The following is a 20,850-nucleotide window of genomic DNA, read 5'->3' as shown; positions in this document are numbered from 1 at the left end:
AACAAAAGTGACAACCACTGTAAAGTGAGACAATAAATCTGTGTTACATTGCTCTAAATCGTAGTAGGCCCATCCGTGAAACCCAAATGCCTGTGAGCCTAGGATCAGCCTCTGACCTGACATTCTGGTGCCTGAGGAATGTGTTTTAAAATGTAGGTTTTATTATTATTTAGATGTGGTGAGGCCAACAGATCAGGAGACAATTGCCATTGAAAAGATAGTTTGTTTGTAAAGAAATAAAACAAAAGCTTAAAAAATGTTCATCTTTATCCAAAAAGTGATCTATAAGAAGATTTAGACTACATATTAATTAGCAGAGAGGTGAATCAAGTTGAAAGAATATGGAACATTATTAACATATTTACTAATAAACACTGAGTATTTTTTAAGTTAATTTTTTTTAAGTTAATGTCTTATAATTTCCTGGCTTCTCCAAAGTAGACAAGCTTTATGCTATTGTTGCAATTTGTCCTATATCAGTTAACAGATTTCAATACACAATGGGTACTTACTAAATATGTGATAATGATTATTAATTTTAATTAAAGCTGTTGAATTTTTTAAAAAAAAGAAAATGTAGTTTGTTACTCAGAGTCTCCAAGGTGAGGGAGCTTGGCACACCACGCAGGGCCACACAGGGAAGCACCAGGGTTGGTTGGGAGGCAGAGAGAGTGAGAAAAATTAGGCAAGAGGCTTTACTGTAGTTTCTGCAGAAAGGAACAAGCAAGGCAAGGAAAGTGGGTTTAAGGGTGGCTAGTGTGAAAAATTTCAGTGGGCTCTGAGGTATAGCGATTGTTTCTAGTTGTCTGGTACCTCGCCATGGTGATTAGTAGGTGATTAGGGCGGTGGGGCGGGGGGGATAGTGAGGTCCTGAGAGCCCATAAAGGAAGTGGTTGGGGAATGGGCTGTGGATTGGTTGGCTTGCATATGAAAGTTGTCCTTATAGACAAGTCCTTTACTTTGTCTAGTGATTGGCTACCCCTGTGTGGAGCAGTCTCTCCTGGGTCAGCAAGGTCCCAGATGTCAAAGCACTGGAGATACGGAAAATACAAAGGCACGATTAACACAGAGTATTTTCAAACCGGTGAGTATTTGCCCCCTCCACACACCCCTGGAAAGATATCAGAATGTCAGGGAGGAGGTTTCCATTAGAGGCTCACAGAAGAAGAAAGAGGGAGGGTGTATGACTAAAATCCTCCACTGGGAAAGGACACTTGCATAGGCACAGAAGAAGAGAAAGGTCAAGGTGCTCAGAGAAGAAAGGCAGCAGGAGATTAAAGCACCCATGAGCTCAAGGAAGGGTTCGGCATTCTGCTGAGATAGAAAAAAGTTGGCAAGGGGGGTGGAGGTCCAGGTAAACACGGTCCATGGCCTTAGTCTCTAACATCTTGGATACTCTTTCTAAGGCTAAATGAAGCCCCACTCTCTCTCTGAGTAAAGAAAATTAAATTTGAATACAGAGATTGCAATGGAATAAAGATGATTCTGCTCGAGCGCGTTGACCTTTATCAACCATTTCATCAGAATTTCTGTAGCATGAATATGTGTTAGGTGTCCTCTGCAACTGTTCACCTGAGGAAGGATCCTGCTCTTCTGGCTCAGGTCCAAGCCATCATCCTCAAGCATCCCGAGATGGGGAAAGCAAAATCAAATCCATGGAGTTCTGAAATCTAGTTAGAGAATAGTTGTAGGAGACAACGAAAATAGCAGTCAAGCAGCATAAATCTCCAGAGAATACTGTTTTTCTTCCTGTGACTGACTGAAAAAAACAATTACATTTCTCAGTACTCCTCCAACTGAGACTTGGATTCAGTGCTAGATAACACATAAATTGCTGGTTTGAGGCTCTTCTTTCAGTTGGACTAGATAATCAGGAAGGAATGGTTAGGCACACATATGCAGATCCATGCTTATATGAAAAGCTTTTAAAAACAGAGTATCAGGGTTTTCAACTTTCACTATTTAAGAAAAAATATTTTATTTGCAAGAAATAGAAATACAAAAGCATAACAATTTCAATTCATTTTTTTCCAAACTAAATACAAGTATCCTACGAAGCATTTACTGTTTTTGGTATTTACTTAGCTATGATAAAGAATAAAAAGCCATAAAAAAACAGCATGATATGACAGATAATAGACTCACAATGCATTCAGACTTAAACACTGCTGGTCTGTATAACGTGTTACCAAAGGGAGGAAAGCCCAGCCTGTCAGCAGAGACATTAAAGCTCATGGTTGCTTATAGCCCAGAGTCTGCTCAGCACTGTTTAAAAAGGGTCGCTCACAATTTGTCAAAGAGGGCTGGTGTTTTTCATAGATTCAGAGGTGTTTCATCTGCAAGGGAGATTTGCTGAACAGCATAGGCCATGGGTCCATGGTGCAAAAAGTTCATTGTTCTCAGCCAGCTGGTGAGTAAGGAAGAGGAGCAGAGAAACAGCTAAAACCGCTGGTGTTGCTTTTCCAGGGTGCAAAGGCTGCTAGCTGGAACTCACAGAGGATTGGATGAACCGGACAGGAGATAGACATCTCCAGCATGAGGCAAAATCCTGAACTTTGCACAGCAGGGCCAGCCTAGGGAGTAGGCACTGCATTCCCCGCCCAGAGGACCTTAAAAGTTTACAGCGTGTTCAGGCAGAAAGGGATCTGCTCAACCTAATCCACAAATTGCTGCACTTTCCATATCACTTAGCTGTTTATCCATCTCATAGTAATTAGTTGCCCTTGTTTTCTCTTTCTATAAAATTAAGACTTATTTAGCACAGCACCCAGCATGTCGTAGGTGCTCAAGAATTATTATTTCCCTTCCTTCTAGAAACCAAGACAAAATAAAGCATTCCCAGATTTTATGTTGCCCCAAAGGACGAAACGAAACAATACCTAGTCTTGTCCTGTGGTAGATGCTGACCCTTTGTCCACGGAGACATGGAGCCTTAATCCTCAAATGCGTCAGGTTCCTCTGAGCTGAGAAAATGTTCTGCTCTGAGGATTTATAATACCTTTAATCCCGGCTGGCCATTTTTTGATGTGATTCCACCTCTGCAAGATGGGATTTTCCTAATGGACTTAACTCTGTTCCTTTTCTCCTGATGTGCAAATCTGATCATGGCTCACTTTTAGGAAACCATTTTTGAGCCTTTGGAAAAAGTTCCTTTTCCCATGTCCACCTCAGTCTAGTACCACAAAGCTGTATATAAAATCTCCCAGTCCCTAGGTAGTTCTCAGTCATGCTGGAGTCAAATATAGGGCACATGTAAGGCACAAACGAGTGTCCAAGATGAGGGAGGAACGTGTGTGCGAGTGTGCGAGTGTGCGTGTGTGCGCGTGCCTGCGCAAAAGGAAGAGAGAGAGGGAGAGAGAGAGAAACAGAAGAGGGAGAGAGAGAGAGAGAGAGAGAGCTGGCACATGGGTCTTTTGAAGAGCTATTGATTAACGAAGCTTCCTCAGCCCCCTTGTTCCCCAATATTCACTAGGGCCTTCTGCAACACTCTTCCTTGGGAGTGAATGACTGACTCAATGAATGAACGAAAAATCTGAACTCTGTCTCTGGCTGCTTCACAGCCCCCTACTCTCTCCTGTAGCTGCCCTCCCAGAGGGGCTTATGCGATCACGTCTCCTAATTGTCTCAGCTGAAAAGCATTCAAAGAAAATGACTCCAACCAGGGCACTGCCTGCTGCTGGTCTGTCTCACAGGTCCTGCCTGCACCGCAAGCAGGAGAGCTGGTGTCTGTAATAAAGGTTTCTCAAAGACTGGATTCAACAGAACCGAACTAGTGACAAGAGCTCTCGGCAGAGAAGGGGGAGACTAATGCCTTCTCCTCCGTCTCCCATCTCCCCACGTGAGCAGGGCCGGCACGGATGCCCCATCTCCTCGACGGGGAGAGGGAGGTCTCTGAGTGTGCAACGTGCTCACGTGACACGTGTGTTTGGAGGAGCTGCCCCTGAAGGGCCTCTGATCCTTGTCTTTTGCTTGGTGTGAGGACATAGGAGGAAGGAGGCACAAAGTGCTAAAAAAATTTTAATAAAACACCTCCGTCAAAAATTCTGGACACTGACTCACTGCCAGAATAAAGGTGAACCAATTCAAGACTCCTGCTCCAAGGGCACACGAGATTCACAGCCCTCTCTCGGCATTCAGGCTAAACCGAGAGATTTAGGAAGAAAAAAACATGGTATTTATAGTTGGTTTGTAAATAAGTTGAGCTAAAAGCTGCTTTCACAATCTACAAATTAGGTCTTTAAATTAAAATCATTTATATTCATAAAAAGGTTATCTAATTTTGCCTGTACTGGTGTCAAACCTCATCCCCACCTCCTGCCCAAAAGGAGCAACCTAGTTCAGCTGTCAGAGTCTTATATAACACTCCCTTTATGTGAGCTAGGCTCCAGAGTCCTAACACTTCACAGAAATTCTTTCTTAAACCTGGCACTGAGGCCTTTCATTTACAGTATCCATTTCTAAGTGCAAAGTCAAGAGCTGTGAATAGAACCTCACTGGGGGGTCTCGGTTACTCAGGTCTCATCCAGTAAAAAAGTACGTGTTCTCTGAACTTTTGCAAGACATCTCCTCCACTAAGCTAATCAAAGAAAGGAAAGAGGAAAAGCTGTTGACATAATGAAAAATATATTAATATGTTTATCATTAACATTGATTCTTTATGATTGATGGTTGTGCTAACGGTCTCTTATTTTCCAAAACTGAGGTTCAGAAGCCAAAAGGCTGCCACTATTTGACGTCTTCAGGGCTAACCAGGTATTACTGACTCATCTATGGGATGGCTCTGGGGAGGGAAACAAATCCACTGACATTGTGGGCTTAACCCTGGAACAGAAAAGGTGCACACACCCGTGAACTCTTTGGAACCCATCTGGTATTATCCAACCCTTCTGCATCCTCTCGACTCCATTACGTCCTCCTAAAGGGATAACTGTTTAGTTCCCCTTACTCGCCCAACCAAGGAGTGGAGGGCGGAGGTCTCCACTGCCCGATAATAGCAGCAGTTGGTCCTTGGATCCCCTTACGATGGCCATTTGAGCTCTCAGGCTGATGTCCCTGGTCTCTAGACACAGATTCAGCAGTGGGAAGAACGGTTTCCCAGAGATCAAGCCCTGCTGTATGGAGGGCTGGAGACAGGGATGTCAAGCCAGGGTAGGTCAGGGAGGAAATAAAATCCTCAAGGCACTAAAGACAGGCGCTCGGAGTTTGCTGCCCTTTTCCTTCTCCCTCCTTATTCAGAAGAGCTGGTTTTCTACTCAGGCTAAGCCAGGAGACTTAAAAATCCGATCTGGTTCCAGTGCATCAGGGGGGTAAGATGACCCATTCTCACTGACATACAAAAGCTTGCCTTTCTTGTCATCCAAATACTACTTGAGTTAATTCTATATTCTTACCTTCTTAGCCGCCCTCTCCCTCCCCCCACACACAGGCTGCCTGTGTCTGATAATTACATGACATTTTAAAGAGAGGGATGGGTCAGCAGCGGCCCATGGTTAGCAGACACCAGCCAGGCCCAAGAGGGTCTAGAGCAGAAGAGAAGGAGAGGAGAAGGTAGAGAGAAACAGAAGCGGGGCGCATGCTAGCAACCTTCCTCCTGCACAGCCCAGCCGGTCTCAGCCCTCCCTGGCCAATGGAAGTGGCAGTGAGAGGCATGCAGAGGACCGAGAGGGCTGCCAGGACCACTGCAATCCTGATCCAGCTTTACATCAGTGCTAAGAAGACGAATTTGGCCGTCTCCCAGCCAGAACTCTCTCCATCACAGTAGGGAGAGAGGAATCACTGACGGTGAGCCCCGAAGGTACCAGATCTGCTTATGAGGTCTGACGGCAAATGCTAATGACACCAACTCCTGTGTCTGCTGTGGAACAGAAGGCCCAGGTGTGGCTTAATCTCTCCTAAGTACAGGTTCCGATGACAATGTAGATGAGAGACAGAAACGGAGACAGAGAGAGAGTTCAAGCTAAGGGTGCTTCAGCTACTACTAAAAATAAAATACAAAACGTGAGCAAATTTCTTACGCGAAATCTTTTACAAGCTAGGGAAAAACATTTAAGGGGAGTCTTCTACATTACACAGTAAAGAGTCAATTTCCGTTTCTTATTTGTATGAAAGAGGAAAGTTTTTTTAAAACTACAAAAGTTACTTTCAATCATTAAAAAAAAGTAAGAGTAGGATGGGGGATTAGGTCGCGTCTCTTTGGGTGAGCTGCGAAGTAGCCAAACCTGACTATAAAAGGTAAGACTGTGGATACACAAATGTCACCTACTCTGACCCCAGGAACAGGCCTCAGGCTCACCTCCTGTGTTGAGGCAGAAGAGGAGGGGGAAAGCAGAAGTGTCAGGGGAGGTGGAGAAAGACAAGCTAGCAGGGTTGTCTGAGACGCCTGCTGGCAGGGACAGGGCTTCCCTTCCCTGTTATGGGTAAGGGACAGAAAAAGCATCTATCCACAGAGCCCCAGACCTGAGCAAGGCACTGCTCCATCTTTCCCTCTGAGCTCATTCTACAGGAGGACTCATGCTTAGGGAGATTTCTCAACTATAATTATTGGGCTCCAGCAAAAAAGAAGAAAAGAAAGCAGAACATGGCCTGGAAGGATGGGGGATCCCAGAGCCTAGGGTGCCCTCCTCGCTCCAAAGGCCAACAGAAGACTTTGCTAGCTTGGAGGGAGGCATCCGGATGTCTTCAGTGTGGTTGCCCGGGGGAGCCTCAGCAAGCTAATAAATACTATTTACAAATGGGGAGGAGAAGCCAAGGAGGCAGAACTAGGGGCGTGTGGGGACACAGACTGTGGAGAAATCCTACAAGCAACATGATGGGGCAGGTTTGCCTGGAGTAGAAAAGCCTGATTCCTTCAGGCATTGCACTTGCGGCCTGAGAGTACGAAGGGGACGCCTCGCTCCAGCTCCAGTGCCGGAGGACAAGTCAGCGGGGGCTCAGCGCAGAGCGGCAGGAGAGACCCAGGCTGAGCAAGGCAGGACGTCAGTCGGTGCTTTGCCAGATTCCAACAGGCATCCTGGTATTTCTGTGGCTCGAGTCGGGGTCTCGAATGAACAAGAGTCAGCTCTTCTTCAAAGAGGCGGTCACACCCACCCCGGTGAGAAGCAGGCACTGTCGGTAGAAACAAGCCTGCTCCTGCCACCCCTGAACCTAAGATAATTTCCTACGGCAGTAAGCAACAGGGAGGGAGAGAAGCGGGCTCCCTTCTGCAGGGAGGGACGTGGGACCGGGGGAGGCGCTCTCTCACCGTGGGTGGAAATCCCAGGCTATCCTCACATCCAAAGCCATGACTGCACGTCCAGGTCTTCGGTCAAGATCGGGTGGCAAAAAGGAAAAGCTTATGACAAAGGCAGTTTGGAGACATAAAGGCAGAGCGAGGAGATAGAGGGAGGTGGCGACGGTCTCTTTAAAAGGTGGCGTTCACTCTTCTGTCGAGTTCTACAACTTTTAGTGTTTCATTCCCCTCCAGTTTGGTGCTGACCCTGCGAAGGCATCAGAAGGAAAAAGAGGTCTTACTACCAATTGCCGCACGCTCGGTAGGAGGACACAATCATTCCATGACTGCGACTCTGCAGGCTGGCCCAAGCATGCTTCTCGTCCTCTCCCCTGTGCCCAAAGTGCCCCGCCACCAGCCTACCCGTCATCCACATTCCTGCCTCTAGCCTCACGACAAAGGAGACATTCCAGCCCAGAGGATAAACATGGCACTTTGTTACTGATTTGTTGTACATTGCTTTAATTGATTGTATTTATTGAGGATGGTTAGTTACCCCTATGCTAAACTCTGGGAAGGAGAAAATAAAAGGATAAAGACTGATCCTTGGTCTAGAATAAAGATTTTTTTTTTAAATCTAGATAAAGATGAAATCTTTATAAAGATGAAAAGATTCTAGATAAAGACTAAAAAAAAAAAACCACCCAAACTAACTTGAAATAACAGTAAATATGTAACAGAGAATAAATACATTATTAAATTATGTAACAGCCTAGAAAGCCTCTAGGCATTCAGAGGAGGGCTATGAGGGCTCTGGTATCAGGAAGACATCCCGGAACAACAGGGATTTCATTGGGGCCTTGAATAGCTGAGACAAGAGGAGAGAAGATTTGTGTCATGAGTCAAGTAGCCGAGCAGCTGAGTCTTCTCTACTCCTAGTGGCAGTTCTACAATTCGCTAAAATAGGAATAATAATAATGTCTAACCTCTTCAAGTATTTCAAAGGATTTACTGTATATGTCGTATTTACATAGTGCTTGAAATAATAAGCGCTATAAATAATAATAATAAATAATAAAGCACTATATGCATGTATAATATAATGTAAACACATAATAGTATATATAATTACAAACTTTCCCCCGCAACATTAGGGGAAGAAAACTGAAGAATTTGAAACAAAACCTTTCCCACTTGCATTGGAATAGCATCATTTCTGGGAGGCACAGAGGCAGAGTTCAGCTAGACCACAAACCACACCATGTATAACCAGGATTGGATGCAGACGCTGCTTCCCGTGCCATTTGGTGTACCCAGGTATCTCCCCAGCATGACAACAATGCCCAGCAGGTGTACAAGCCTTTGTGTTTACACAAGGACTGTTCCTCATCACTATCTAAAGGAAACACCTCATGGAGAATTGGAAACAAATGTATGTTATTTTCAATATGGAAACCCATACATGCACAGTGCCTCTCGAAGTGTCCTTCAATATTAATATGTAATTATAACTATATAATTATAATTAATGCATGCTTATTTACATATAAATCATAAAACTACATACTGACATATATGTATCTCTAGTTGGAAGGAAGCTGGGGAACGTCTTGAGGCTGCATTTGCATAGCAAATACACTGCTGTTACTGCACTGTATGTCTACTTGTGAGGCTTTGATGGAGGAAGGGAGTCAAGCCCTTTCCCCCGACTCTTGGAGCCACCACTGCCAGCTCCCCAGTGGCCCAGCAGACACGGGGCCAGCTCACACCAGGTCTCTTCCCCAATCTCTGCTAGGGGCAGCTGTTCACAAGCAATAGACTCTCCAGAGTCCGGGTGCTGGAAATAGGTCTTGAAAAAGCCGAGGGTTGGACTAGGCCGGTGGGAAAGTCTACATCCCACACTGCACGTTGCTGACGCATAACCCATCGTCGGTGCCTTAGAGGAGGTGAATCTGTATCTATTTGACTCACAAGCGCTGCTGCAGCTCCAACAGCACTGACTTCTCCAGGCTGGTCTCATTTGATATAATGAAATGGGGAAGATCCACGTCAGGCCTGGACTCCAGCCCTGATGCCCTGAGCAGGGAGGAACCTCCGTCCCAGCGCCCAAGCTCCCCAGCCGAGGCCGAACTGGACGGCTCCTCCAGGGGAGAATGTTCCTCATAGATCAGCAGGTTCCTGGATCTCACTGAGAACAAAGCAAAGTAACAGGTGTTAAGAGAGACCACAAGGGTGCATCACATCCCCTCACTCGGTGCCCAGGGCTGGGGGCAGATGACAATTTATGGGTTCTTGTTGCCCAGGACAGAGGGTGCCAACTGGAGTTGGCTTTCTAGAAAGGCTTCAGGATTTCAGAGTTTTGTGCATTGAGAAACGATACCAATTTTTAAAAGTCTGGAAGAACAATAGAAAAGCAAATAAACAGGAAGCATACTGCCACCCCACTGCTTTGAAAATAAAACTCCGCTCCATGCCCCACCCCCAACCATCTGCGGGAAACAATTCATGGAGAATAGGAGTCAAATACTTGGAGATGTCCAGACGCAGCTAAAATAAGCATTACCAGTGAGTAGGTCTTGCATAGGGAGAAGGTAAAAGGGCAGAAAACGGTGTTTTCATTTAAAACTGGAGAGAAGACACACAGCCAAAGTCATAAATCAAACAACGGAGACATTCTCTTTTGTTTTATAGGATAGTTGCATAGCTAGATGGCTCGTAGCAATTTTCTACAACAGAGAAACTATGCTCCCATTGGCTTCCAATTAAATTTAGAGATACATTCCCTTAGGGAAAAAAGAATTTCCCGGGAGACCACTCAAATTATTTCGTTGAAATGCTAGCCTTTCTGTCATATACCTGGCAGGGATACACCTACCTCACAAAGACCACAGATCTTTCAGAACCACAAAATTATGCCTACCCTCCAAATCCAGTACCCCCTAATTCCACCCTTGTTCTTACTAGTGTATCTTTTTTTGTTCTGTTTTGTTTTGTGGTACACGGGCCTCTCACTGTTGTGGCCTCTCCCGTTGCGGAGCACAGGCTCCGGACGCGCAGGCTCAGCGGCCGTGGCTCACAGGCCCAGCCTCTCCGCGGCACGTGGGATCCTCCCGGACCGGGGCACGAACCCGCGTCCCCTGCATCGGCAGGCAGGCTCTCCACCACTGCGCCACCAGGGAAGCCCAGTGTATCTATTTTATGATCCCTACATATCACCTCTTTATTTCCTACATACTTAAAAGAGATCATTGATCTGGGTGAGAATATCACTTCTGACACCTGATTCTCCAAATTTTCTAAATCTTAGGCATAATATTTTGTAAGACAGGCTGATTCTTTAATTTCGTTTTACAGATGCTTACTATGAGTTGAATTCCTTGAAAACGTCATGGAAAACTTAATGTTCGCCCCACTCCTTCCCTCCAAATACGCATCCCTCCCCCTTATCAGAACTCAAAAAGAAGACATCAGAATTTGCCAGGGAACACAGTCTAGAGTAGTAGTTTGCAAACTGTGCTCTGCTGAGCTCTAGAGAATTCCGAGGGGTGTCTCAGCCCAGTGGGTGAGTGCCACAAGGCGAGACCCAGCAGCCTGGGCACCAGACACCCCCATGGCTCTCTTCCTCCCTGCAATGGAGAAGCTACACTTTTACCAGTTCTTAAAAATTAGACTTTCATATGTAAACAGAAGCCAAGAACACTTCCTGCAATGTCTTGGCGGTCACAGCGATGACAGTTAACTGCAGAGTAACTAATTCGGGGGCAGATGCTTGTGTGGTTCTATTCAATGAATGTTTTTTATGGGGGAGAGGGAACAGTGGTATTGAATTGCCTTCTCCCAAGGAATGGATATATATGCATTTTTATGGATAAATGATTTTGAGACCACTGCTCTGTACCCAGGGAGGTTTATCATATAGCTATTCTAAACCAAGTGGTTTAGTAAAGTCCTCCCATCTAAAAAAGAAAAAATTAGACTCTCACATAAGACTTCTTTCAGAAAGTTAAGCTTTGAGAAATGAAAGCGAAAAGAAACAAGCCACCTCCCAAGTTGCTGAGTGCTGTCTTACCAATGGAGGCTGTGTAGGGCTCCTGCATGGAATGCTGGTTGGGCAGGGCCATCTTGGTGGCAGAAGGATAGGGCCCATAGCCCTGAAAGAAGGTGCCAAATGCAACGGCAAAGCATAACACGACAACCTGCAGGACGAGGAGAGAAAGTGGAGAGCCGTCAATTCTGAGATCCACAGAGCAAACCTTTACACCTGCAACACCTGGGAGGTCCCAGGAAGACAACTCCCCTCCATCAGGCCAGCAGATGGCACGCAGTCAATCACCGTCACATCATAGCGGAGAAACAGCCTCGGAGTGAGCTGTGTGGTTCCCTGAACCCCCCAGCACTTGGACGTGGCAAGCTGGGGAGAGACTGGAGATTGGGGAGTGGGCCGGGGCAGTGATGGCGCTGTCCCTTCAGGAAACTCACCATGAGGCAGGTGCCAGTCTGCGTGCCAGCCAGCTTGCAGGTGCGAGAAACCTTGCCCATCACCAAAGTCTGAAGCTTCTGCAGCTGCTGCAGGAGAGTTCTGCAAACACAACAAATCAAAGCCATGAAAGGAGTCTGAGAGACAAGAGAATGCTTGTGGATGATCTCTGCCCCAGGCTCCAGGGAAGTGGCGGTGGCTTTGCGTCTGAATTTGAACACAGTACCAAGAAAAAGGTTCCCCTGGTGAAGACACATACGCCACTGTCTTCCAGCACCAGAGCCGCAGAGCTTACGGGGCTCAGAATCCGCCCACGTGAGCAGCTTGTCCATTCTGTGCTGTTCTGAGTAACAGTCATCTCTATGCCCCAAATCATCCCTGATAATCCCGGGATTTGTTTGTCAGCCACTGAGAAAAAAAATAAGCCAAAATTGGCTGGTGATGGTGAACCAAGGAGAATTCGTTCACCCAAGTGGAGAGAAACATTGAAGAAGATGCAAGAAAGGAGAAAAGCATGAAGAAGAAGATTCCGGGCAGAGAACAAGTGGAGGGGTGGCCAGAGGCGATGGCTGTGACCGGAAGTGGTAGCAACATCTCTGAGCAGCAGGTGCTCAGATGGCAGATCTGAAGAGAGGGAGAGAGACGGGGAGGAAAACAAGAATATGGCAGGGAGGCAAACAGCCATGAGCACCTCAAGCCTCTGGTACTTGAAGGCTCACAGCACCTCCACAGGCAGAAATGAAGCCCAAATATGAATCGAGAGCAAAGAAGCCTGCTCAGCTGGACACACCTTCAGAGCCAGGATCTTGGAGGCCATCCTCTGCTGCAGACTCTGATGTTTCTCCAGGAAAAGACAGAAAGCAGGAGCAAAAAAGAGTTGTTCTATCCCTAAAATTGGACAGCGGTGCACACACTTGCAAGGATGGGGTTTGAGGATGAGAATAGTATGTTCTGCTCTGGGTGACATCAGGTCAAAGGAGGAGCAGACGGTGAATTTCTTTGCAAATTCTGAACAGTGCAGCCGTAAGAAAAGGATCTCACAGCACACACTCCTGCATTAGAGCCTCGGGGATGAATCCTGCGTGAGCAGAGCGTAAAGAGCAGAGACTGCTCCTCGTCGCCACCCCTCTTCTCCAAGCCCAGTGCGCTCGGCAAGGTGGAGAGGTTTTACAAGCAGATGCTTCCTTCTTGGGTCTCAAAGATTTTCAGAAAATTCATGCTGTGATGGAACATTAGAAAGCCAGACAAGTTCACTGAAAAACGTCAGCAAATCACTCATTTTGCAGAAGACTTCTGGGCTTTGTCAGATAACTTGCCTCCACCATAGCCCATCTCCTGAACAGCTTCCAAGTGCTGGAAGGACATGCAGGTTTTCCCAAGTTTGCAGCTTCCCCTGTGACCAGTACCAGCGAAACAAGTTCTCTCAGGTTTAAGCCAACTAAGGACAGGTTGGCAGTAAGACTATTGCTCTTAGCAGTTCAATGGATAAGAGCGGAGGCAGAACTGAGCCCACAGCACGTACAGCGAAGGCTTTCTGAACTCAGTGACCCCGTGTGGTCCCATCTACACCGTACTTTTACCTTGTACAGTGGTTTTAATGTAAGCAAAACAAAATCATTCATCCCATTATTTCATATCGTTAAATTCTATTAATATGGAGGTCTTCTTAGTTGTACGTTTTCTTGCTTTATGGCTATCTAGAAGCATAATCACAAGTTTATTTATTTATTTTTCACTGGTTTATGTTTCTGTACATTCAAGCAGCACGTTCTGTAAAAGAGTTTTGTGAGTTACTCAAGGCTGAGAAATAACGATAGCGTGATTACTGTAAATTCTACTTTAGGAAATTGTGTCGTTTGTGACAACACGGATCAACCTGTAGGGCATCATGCGAAGTGAAATAAGCCAGACAAAGAGAGAAATACCACGTGGTATCGCTGACAATGGAATCTTTAAAAAAAAAAAAAAAGTTGAACTCATAGAAATAGTAGACAAGTGGTTGCTAGGGGCTGGGGGTGGGGAAATAGGGAGAGGTTGGGAAAAGGGTACAAACTTTCAGCTATAAGATGAATAAGGTCTGAGGATCTAGTGTAAAATATGGTGACTCTAGGTGATAAAACTGTACCATATAATTGAAATTTGCCAAGAGAGTAGAACTTAAACGTGTTTACCAAAAAATAAAAATAAGGTAACTAGGTCATTAACTTGATGTGAGGAATCCTTTCACAATGTATATACAGGTATCGAATCATCACGTTGCACACTTTAAATATCTCACAATTCTACTTGTTGATTACACCTCAGTAAAGACAGGAAAAAATTAGAAGTTTGCAGTTAAATGATCGTATGATGCAGCAAGTTTTTTTCCTCATCACACTTTCTTCTCCCAGGACCTCCCAAGAGCACCCCATTCTTACTGGCTTGCACGGCTGCCTTTTCAAAGCTAAGAGCTGAGTGACACACCCACTTCCTGGGTGAGCGTTCCTTCTGGCAGAGCTGAGATCTAGTGGGCGGTGGCATACATTTTATTGACAACATCCTGTAATGCCAGCCCCAAAGCCCTCTTTGGGTTCTCCCTGCTGTATTTCTGGAACTCGTGGGGAAGATACACAGGTGAGCCATAGATAAGACCTACGCTTGACCGTGTGGCACAAACCTTTTCTCTCATATTCTGGCCTCCTCGTGTGGTGCCAATCAACAGGGTCTTTGTTACCAGCTAAACTACAGAAAGGGGCCTCACTGTTTCCTTGGTGGGCTGCTGAAGAGCCACGTGTGTAATGCTGGCTGCCACTTCCGACCGGCACCTCAACTCCTATGGGGCACCCTGCTGCCTGCGCTGGCAGCTCCAAGGTGTTGTAGCTCAGCTGTGCTCTGTGCGTGGAGGAGCTGGGGGTGGACATTCCTCTATCCAGGCTTCCAGTAGACAGCAGATTTTCAGATGTTACCACAGCCATTTACTTTTGCTCCAAATTCTTAAGGTGTTTTTAAAGCAAAATCGCCATTTCCATTTTTACCAGCAGTCCCCATTTACCCACAACCTTCCCGCACCTCCTCCCTGCCCAATCCGTGTCTTCAGAGCATGAACCGCTGAGAAAACCAATTCCACGCAATACTCGGAATCACTCCTCCCCTCCAATTTCTGATTGTGATCACGAGGCCTGGGACCCCTTCCCTAGGATGAACAGTCTCCCAGGAGGCTCCACAGTCTGTTCTGAAGACAGACCTCTGACAGGCCAGACACACCTAAACCCCAATGGTATAATGCCTTAGGCTCAAGCTGGGAACCCCAGCTATAGGTGTAAAGTGCTATCAGTTTGGAAGAAGGACCGTCTAAGTCTGGCTGGGCGAGCAGGAAGGGCTGTATCTTTACTAGTTGGGCGGTGCTTTACTTGGTATTCATCAGCACGTCCTTTCCAAACTCAAAGACAATTTTATTCTGAATCCACTGCAGATGAAAATGGTTGTTTAATGGCCCCTGATTTCTAACAGTTTATAATCCAACTCTTTAAGATGAGCAAACATGTCGTTCAAAATAGATTTTTCAGTTTGAAATTTTGGTGGAAAGCAACGGTGATTTACAATGCGCTGTTTGCTGCTGCTTCTCCTATTCGGATTAGCAAAGGTGAACTCGTGGGAATGATGACACTCTGAAGGCCCCATCCATCAGCGACAGAGAGATTTCACCCAAGGAAAGCAGGTTAGCTTATCCATTCCCCAATATCTAAATAGATTTCCATGATGTGATAAAGTCTGGGAAATTCATAGACATTCATACAACAGAAACACTCATTTTTGTCATAAGGAAAGAAAATTATTAGTGACTGAGTGTCCACTGGCTGAGCTCTAGAACTTCATATACTGAGATACTATGTAAAGGTTTCAAAGACATGTAACCAGTAACTAGAAGACCTAAGATGTAAACCCAAACCTATCTGACTCCATAGCTCACGTACTTTCCAATTCAGCACACCATGGTACCTTTACCTATAACCTAATAAAATTAATGATCAAAAGATTTCTTAGTTAAGTAGATTTTTCTTAAATCCAGTGACATTAACATCATATTGAAGGAATTCCCTGGTGGTCCAGTGGTTAGGATTCGGTGCTTTCACTGCCGAGGCCCTGGTCGGGGAACTAAGATCCTGCAAGCCGCGCAGCGCAGCCAAAAAAAAAAAAGCATCACATTGACAACAGCACAACCAAGAGATGTGTCCACCGTTAAATAAGAAAAGATTACAGTGACCAAACTGCAGACAGAAGGGCCACAGTGAATCTGATGGCAGTGAGATACATACTAACAAAGTTTTAGTGATCTGATACAAATAAAAGCAATAGGGTAAAATAAACATTTCCTGGCAGATCTCTGGATATACCAAAATAAAATGCAAATGATGGATAAAAGAATAATAGGCATTCCTTAGCCCACGTCAAATGTCAGGAAGTCAAACCTGAGCTTTGTTTAGGAAAATGGAAGCTATAAGACCTGTCCCTTCACTGGACACCAACAGAGTTGATGAGATGGCTTTAGGATTACTAAATCAGTAATATTCGCCAGAACACAGCGATAAGCTCCCAGCAAGAGAAACCTGAATTTAGATTTCAGTACCATGGGTTTTTTTTGTTTTGTTTTGTTTTTTTTGTGGTACGCGGGCCCCTCACTGTTGTGGCCTCTCCCGTTGCGGAGCACAGGCCCTGGACGCGCAGGCTCAGCGGCCATGGCTCACGGGCCCAGCCGCTCCCCGGCATGTGGGATCTTCCCGGACCGGGGCACGAACCCGCGTCCCCTGCATCGGCAGGCGGACTCTCAACCACTGAGCCACCAGGGAAGCCCAGTACCATGGTTTTTAATCACATTCCTTAAGTCCTGAGTTCAGGCACTTAGTCAAAGTTAATTCTCTTGACCTCACCAGCTAACAGAATAATGAGAGAATCCCCTTCTGGGGTACTCTGGGTTTGCTGAAACAAATACACCTTTGCAGAGTGCTTGCTATTTCTTTCCACTGATGACAGATGAGTCTCTTTACAGGAAAGCCTGGAATCTCACAACTGATATGTTGGTCTGAGATGATGTGGTACTTTCCCTGATGCCATTGGGATAGATGCCATGGCCTGAAGCATTGGGAGCTTGGATGACAGCTGTTACCCTGCTTGCATAAAGGGCTGGCTGGAGAAAAGGCAGTCAACTGATGAAATGGAGGAATTATTTTAAAACTAAAGCTATAAAAAGTCAATCATAGGACAGACTCTCTTCCCAACAGTGGATTCAGAGCTCAGTTTAAACTTCTCCTTTATTACTGTATGTTAAATCATCAGTGATCATGGCTAATTATGGCTTAATGAATTCTTGGGCTTCCGGGAGCAAGGTCTTAATTTAGAGAGACGTTTATCTGGGCCAAGACATTTTTCACAATTTGTTAAATTGAAGGGTTCAACACTTGATTGAAAATGTGGATTTTGTCCTGTGGTGAGATGTAAAAATAAACCTTATGGCTGTCCTCACACAGCTCCTAGTAAAAGAGCAGTTAAAGGCAGCTGCCAGCCTTGCCCAAAATAAAGCATCACCCTGTATCTTGGGAGGCATATCAAAGGAAATTGGGCAAAACATTCAAAAGTAGCCGAGAGTGTGAGACACAATCTTATAAAAACTGGGAAATGCATCAACAGCCTCATGTGTTTTCTTGTATTTGGTTTAATTTTGTTTTCTTATGTTTCTGTTATTTAAGGGAAACAGCAGGGGTTGGTGTGGGGAGGGAGCGAGAGAGAACGAGCTGGTGATAAAGTTACTGCATCTTAGACTTTGAACATTCTAGTACCTAATTTCCCACTGGAGTCAGAAACTAGGACCCAGGAAAAATAATAAACTGGTGGTTCCCAATTACTTGCTGTGCCAGGTCCTCTCTATAAACACAATTTCCATCAAATCCTGTAACACACCTTACTCAGAAATGGAACTAGCTGGGCTATAATGCATGTGTGCACATTTGTGTGCGTAAGCAAATCACCCTCTGGGTGAATCCACCTCCCACAGGAAGGAAGGAACTTTTTTTTACTTATGGAACTAGAGCAGTAAATTCTAAATTCCAAATCATGAACCATTCGTGGGTTGTGAAAACAGCTGGGGTGTGACTGGTATATTTAATGAAACAGAATCAAATAGAACACACAATACCTGAGGGCATCACACAGAGTAAATAAGTAGTCATTTGTGAAACATTCATATTAGTTATGAATGTGATGTATATGTACCTGTGGTGTGTCTGGGTCACTACACAACATGTACAACAATATGATCAAAAAAGTCTAAGCGCTACTTATCTAGTGCACACATGCAAAAAAAATTATATGAGTGAACATTAGGTGGCTTCATGATGGAGGAGGCAGGCATCCATGTCCTTTCGAAGCAAAACCTCACCTGAATCCCTCCCCACACACCCCAGTCTTCTAGAATTAGTGTACAAGAACGGAGGGTTAGGAGGGAGGTGTCAAAAAGCAAAAACTGGGACTTTCCTGGTGGTGCAGTTGTTAAGAGTCCGCCTGCCAATGCAGGGGACACGGGTTCGAGCCCTGGTCCGGGAAGATCCCACATGCCGCGGAGCAACTAAGCCCGTGTGCCACAACTACTGAGCCTGCACTCTAGAGCCCGTGAGCCACAACTACTGAGCCCATGAGCCACAACTACTGAAGCCCGTGCACCTAGAGCCCATGCTCTGCAACAAGAGAAGCCACCGCAATGAGAAGCCCGCGCACCGCAACGAAGAGTCGCTCCCGCTCGCCGCAACTAGAGAAAGCCCGCGCACAGCAACAAAGACCCAACACAGCCAAATAAACAAATAAATAAATAAAATTATTTAAAAAAAAAAAAAAAGCTAAAACACCTACCTCAAAATCCTCAGGCGGAGTGTGGGGAGGTGGTAGGATATAATGTTAATAATAATTCAAAACGTTGCATAACAATATTTAAGGAGACTCTCGAACTACCTCAAAGACTTTTAAATACTAAAGTGCAAACTCTTATACAAAAGATAATCACATTCTGCTAAAATCCTAAACTTCGAATAAATAACTCATTTATTTATGATCTTTCACTTAAGTTTTGAAAGTTGTTCAATGGGGCTCTGGCCTAAATTTTTAAAAATACAAATTATCTCCTTTCTCTTACTGTGTAATTGCCACATTATAAGGAGGTTTATTTTTCAGGGACCAGAGGGCACTTCTGAAATAGTCTATCACCTACTCACCCAGGAACACAAGAAAGAGAGAGTTCTAGAATGTTTTCTGGGGCTGAGGAATGTCTAACTTTACCATGGAATCCTACTAAAATGCCTTTGTAAACTCTCTGGGAAACTTAGTCTAGTATCCAACAATCCTTTGAAGTCTGTAACATTTTCAACTGAAAAGAAAGCTTATACTCTTCACACAACCAGAAGTTAGAGATAATGGAGAAATGAAAAGTGACTTAAACCAAGATAAAGGTCTACAGAGGGTCATTGCTGGACGGGGGTCACTCTAACGGCCTCTCTGGGCACAGCAGGAGAGTGGGACCAGCTGATTACAGTCAGCCCAAGAGAAGACTTCACATGTGCAAAACGCAACAGCGAGGAGGAAGCCGACAGACAAAACTGCTGCAAATGGGCGCAGCTGTGCGGCTAAACAAACAAATGAGGAGAGCACGGTCAGAGCCCACTGGGCTTGGCTGGAAAGACCTCCATCAGGAATCATATGTAGATTTTAAAGAACAAGAAAAGTAGAGATGGAGAGGAGGCCTATAGCTAAGGGGAAGGTCAAAGAGGAACACTAATGAACTCTTGTTTCTGATAACAACACAGACAGGACAAGCACATCCCTCACCTTCTGCGAGGTCCGGAGAAAGAATACCAGTGAGGCCCACATCCCATACATGTCATACATCCTAGGGTTTCTCCTCACCCCACCTACCCCAAGCCAGGCAAACACTGCCCATGGGTACCCCCGACAGCTGCTCCGTCGAGCTCCCTCCAAGGCCAGGTTAGAGCTCCAGAGAGACGTATCGCCTTGCTCCTGCTGACTCCTCAGGCCATGGGGAGGGGCGTGGCTAGGCGAAAGCCAGAGCAGGGCCCCCTGAAATACAGATCCCAAGCTGGGCCCTCTTGTTTGGAACTGCGGTTGACCCCGTGCTGGGAAAGGCATTGGTCCTCGGAGAGAAAGCACAGCAGCGGCAAAAGAGACCGAGGTCAGGTCCAGTTGAGAAAGTAAGTGGCTGAGTTCTAGTCCCTGCCCTGCCTCTAAATGGATGATCTTAACCTCATCAGCCCTCAGTTTCCGCTTCTGTGAAAGGAAGTGACTAACAGTTAAGTGAGATGATGTCTAAAGTACATTTCAAGTCTAAGCTCCTATGAGCCTACAAGTCAGGGCCGAGGAGAGGGATAGTGGCTCACAGCCCTAGAGCCAACAGCACGAGGGCAAAATTAAAAATGAATGGAGCAAACTGGGCCACAAACACCTAAAATGGATGGGCTGGGCAGCAGATGTGCATCACTTGTGCAGAAGAAAAGGCTAGAAAGTGGGGGAAAGACAGGGTCTCTCAGGAATGAGACGGGAAGGGCTTCCCTGGTGGTGCAGTGGTTAAGAACCCGCCTGCCAATGCAGGGGACACGGGTTCGAGCCCTGGTCCTGGAAGATCCCACATGCTGCGGAGCAACGAAGCCCGTGCGCCACAACTACTGAGCCTGCGCTCTAGAGCCCGCGAGCCACAACTACTGAGCCCACGCACCTAGAGCCCATGCTCCGCAACAAGAGAAGCCACTGCAATGAGAAGCCCGCACACCACGAGGAAGAGTAGCCCCCGCTTGCCACAACTAGAGAAAGCCCGCGCACAGCAACAAAGACCCAACACAGCCAAAAATAAAATAAATTAAATCAAATAAATTATTTTTTTTAAAAAGAGAGAGCATTATTGCTTCAATGGGCAAGGGAGGCAGCCTTGGAAACTGTGATGTTCTAGTTCATGCCCACATCTGCCAAATGTGAGCCAGAGCCTTCTCTGGGCTAGGACCTGCAATCTCAGCCACAAAGCTTCCCATCCAGTAAGAGAGATGGACGTTGAAACGCCCTCATGACAAAACTGCGTCACTCAGCTCCTCTATTGCCCTCGTTCTTCCCCATTCTTTTTTTTTTTTTTTTTTTTTTT

At 45.7% G+C, this 20,850-nt stretch overlaps 1 protein-coding gene across 4 annotated transcripts in view; it reads right to left on the bottom strand.

The window, feature by feature from the left end:
• Positions 1-6,126: 6,126 nt before the first annotated feature.
• Positions 6,127-20,850, bottom strand: part of CREB3L2 (cAMP responsive element binding protein 3 like 2) — a 121,317-nt gene continuing 106,593 nt past the window's right edge. For all 4 annotated transcript variants that reach the window (XM_024129368.1, XM_024129374.3, XM_055084811.1 and 1 more), the window contains 4 exons: positions 11,687-11,786; positions 11,277-11,403; positions 9,179-9,395; positions 6,127-7,475 (listed from right to left, as the gene is read on the bottom strand). In XM_024129368.1, coding sequence (XP_023985136.1) covers positions 7,400-7,475; positions 9,179-9,395; positions 11,277-11,403; positions 11,687-11,786 — 520 coding nt within the window. In that variant the 3' untranslated portion in view covers positions 6,127-7,399. The remainder of the gene's footprint in view (positions 7,476-9,178; positions 9,396-11,276; positions 11,404-11,686; positions 11,787-20,850) is intronic.

Source organism: Physeter macrocephalus, chromosome 5 (assembly GCF_002837175.3).
Source record: "Physeter macrocephalus isolate SW-GA chromosome 5, ASM283717v5, whole genome shotgun sequence".
Classification (NCBI taxonomy): domain Eukaryota; kingdom Metazoa; phylum Chordata; class Mammalia; order Artiodactyla; family Physeteridae; genus Physeter; species Physeter macrocephalus.
This window is presented reverse-complemented; position numbering and strand designations above follow the sequence as displayed.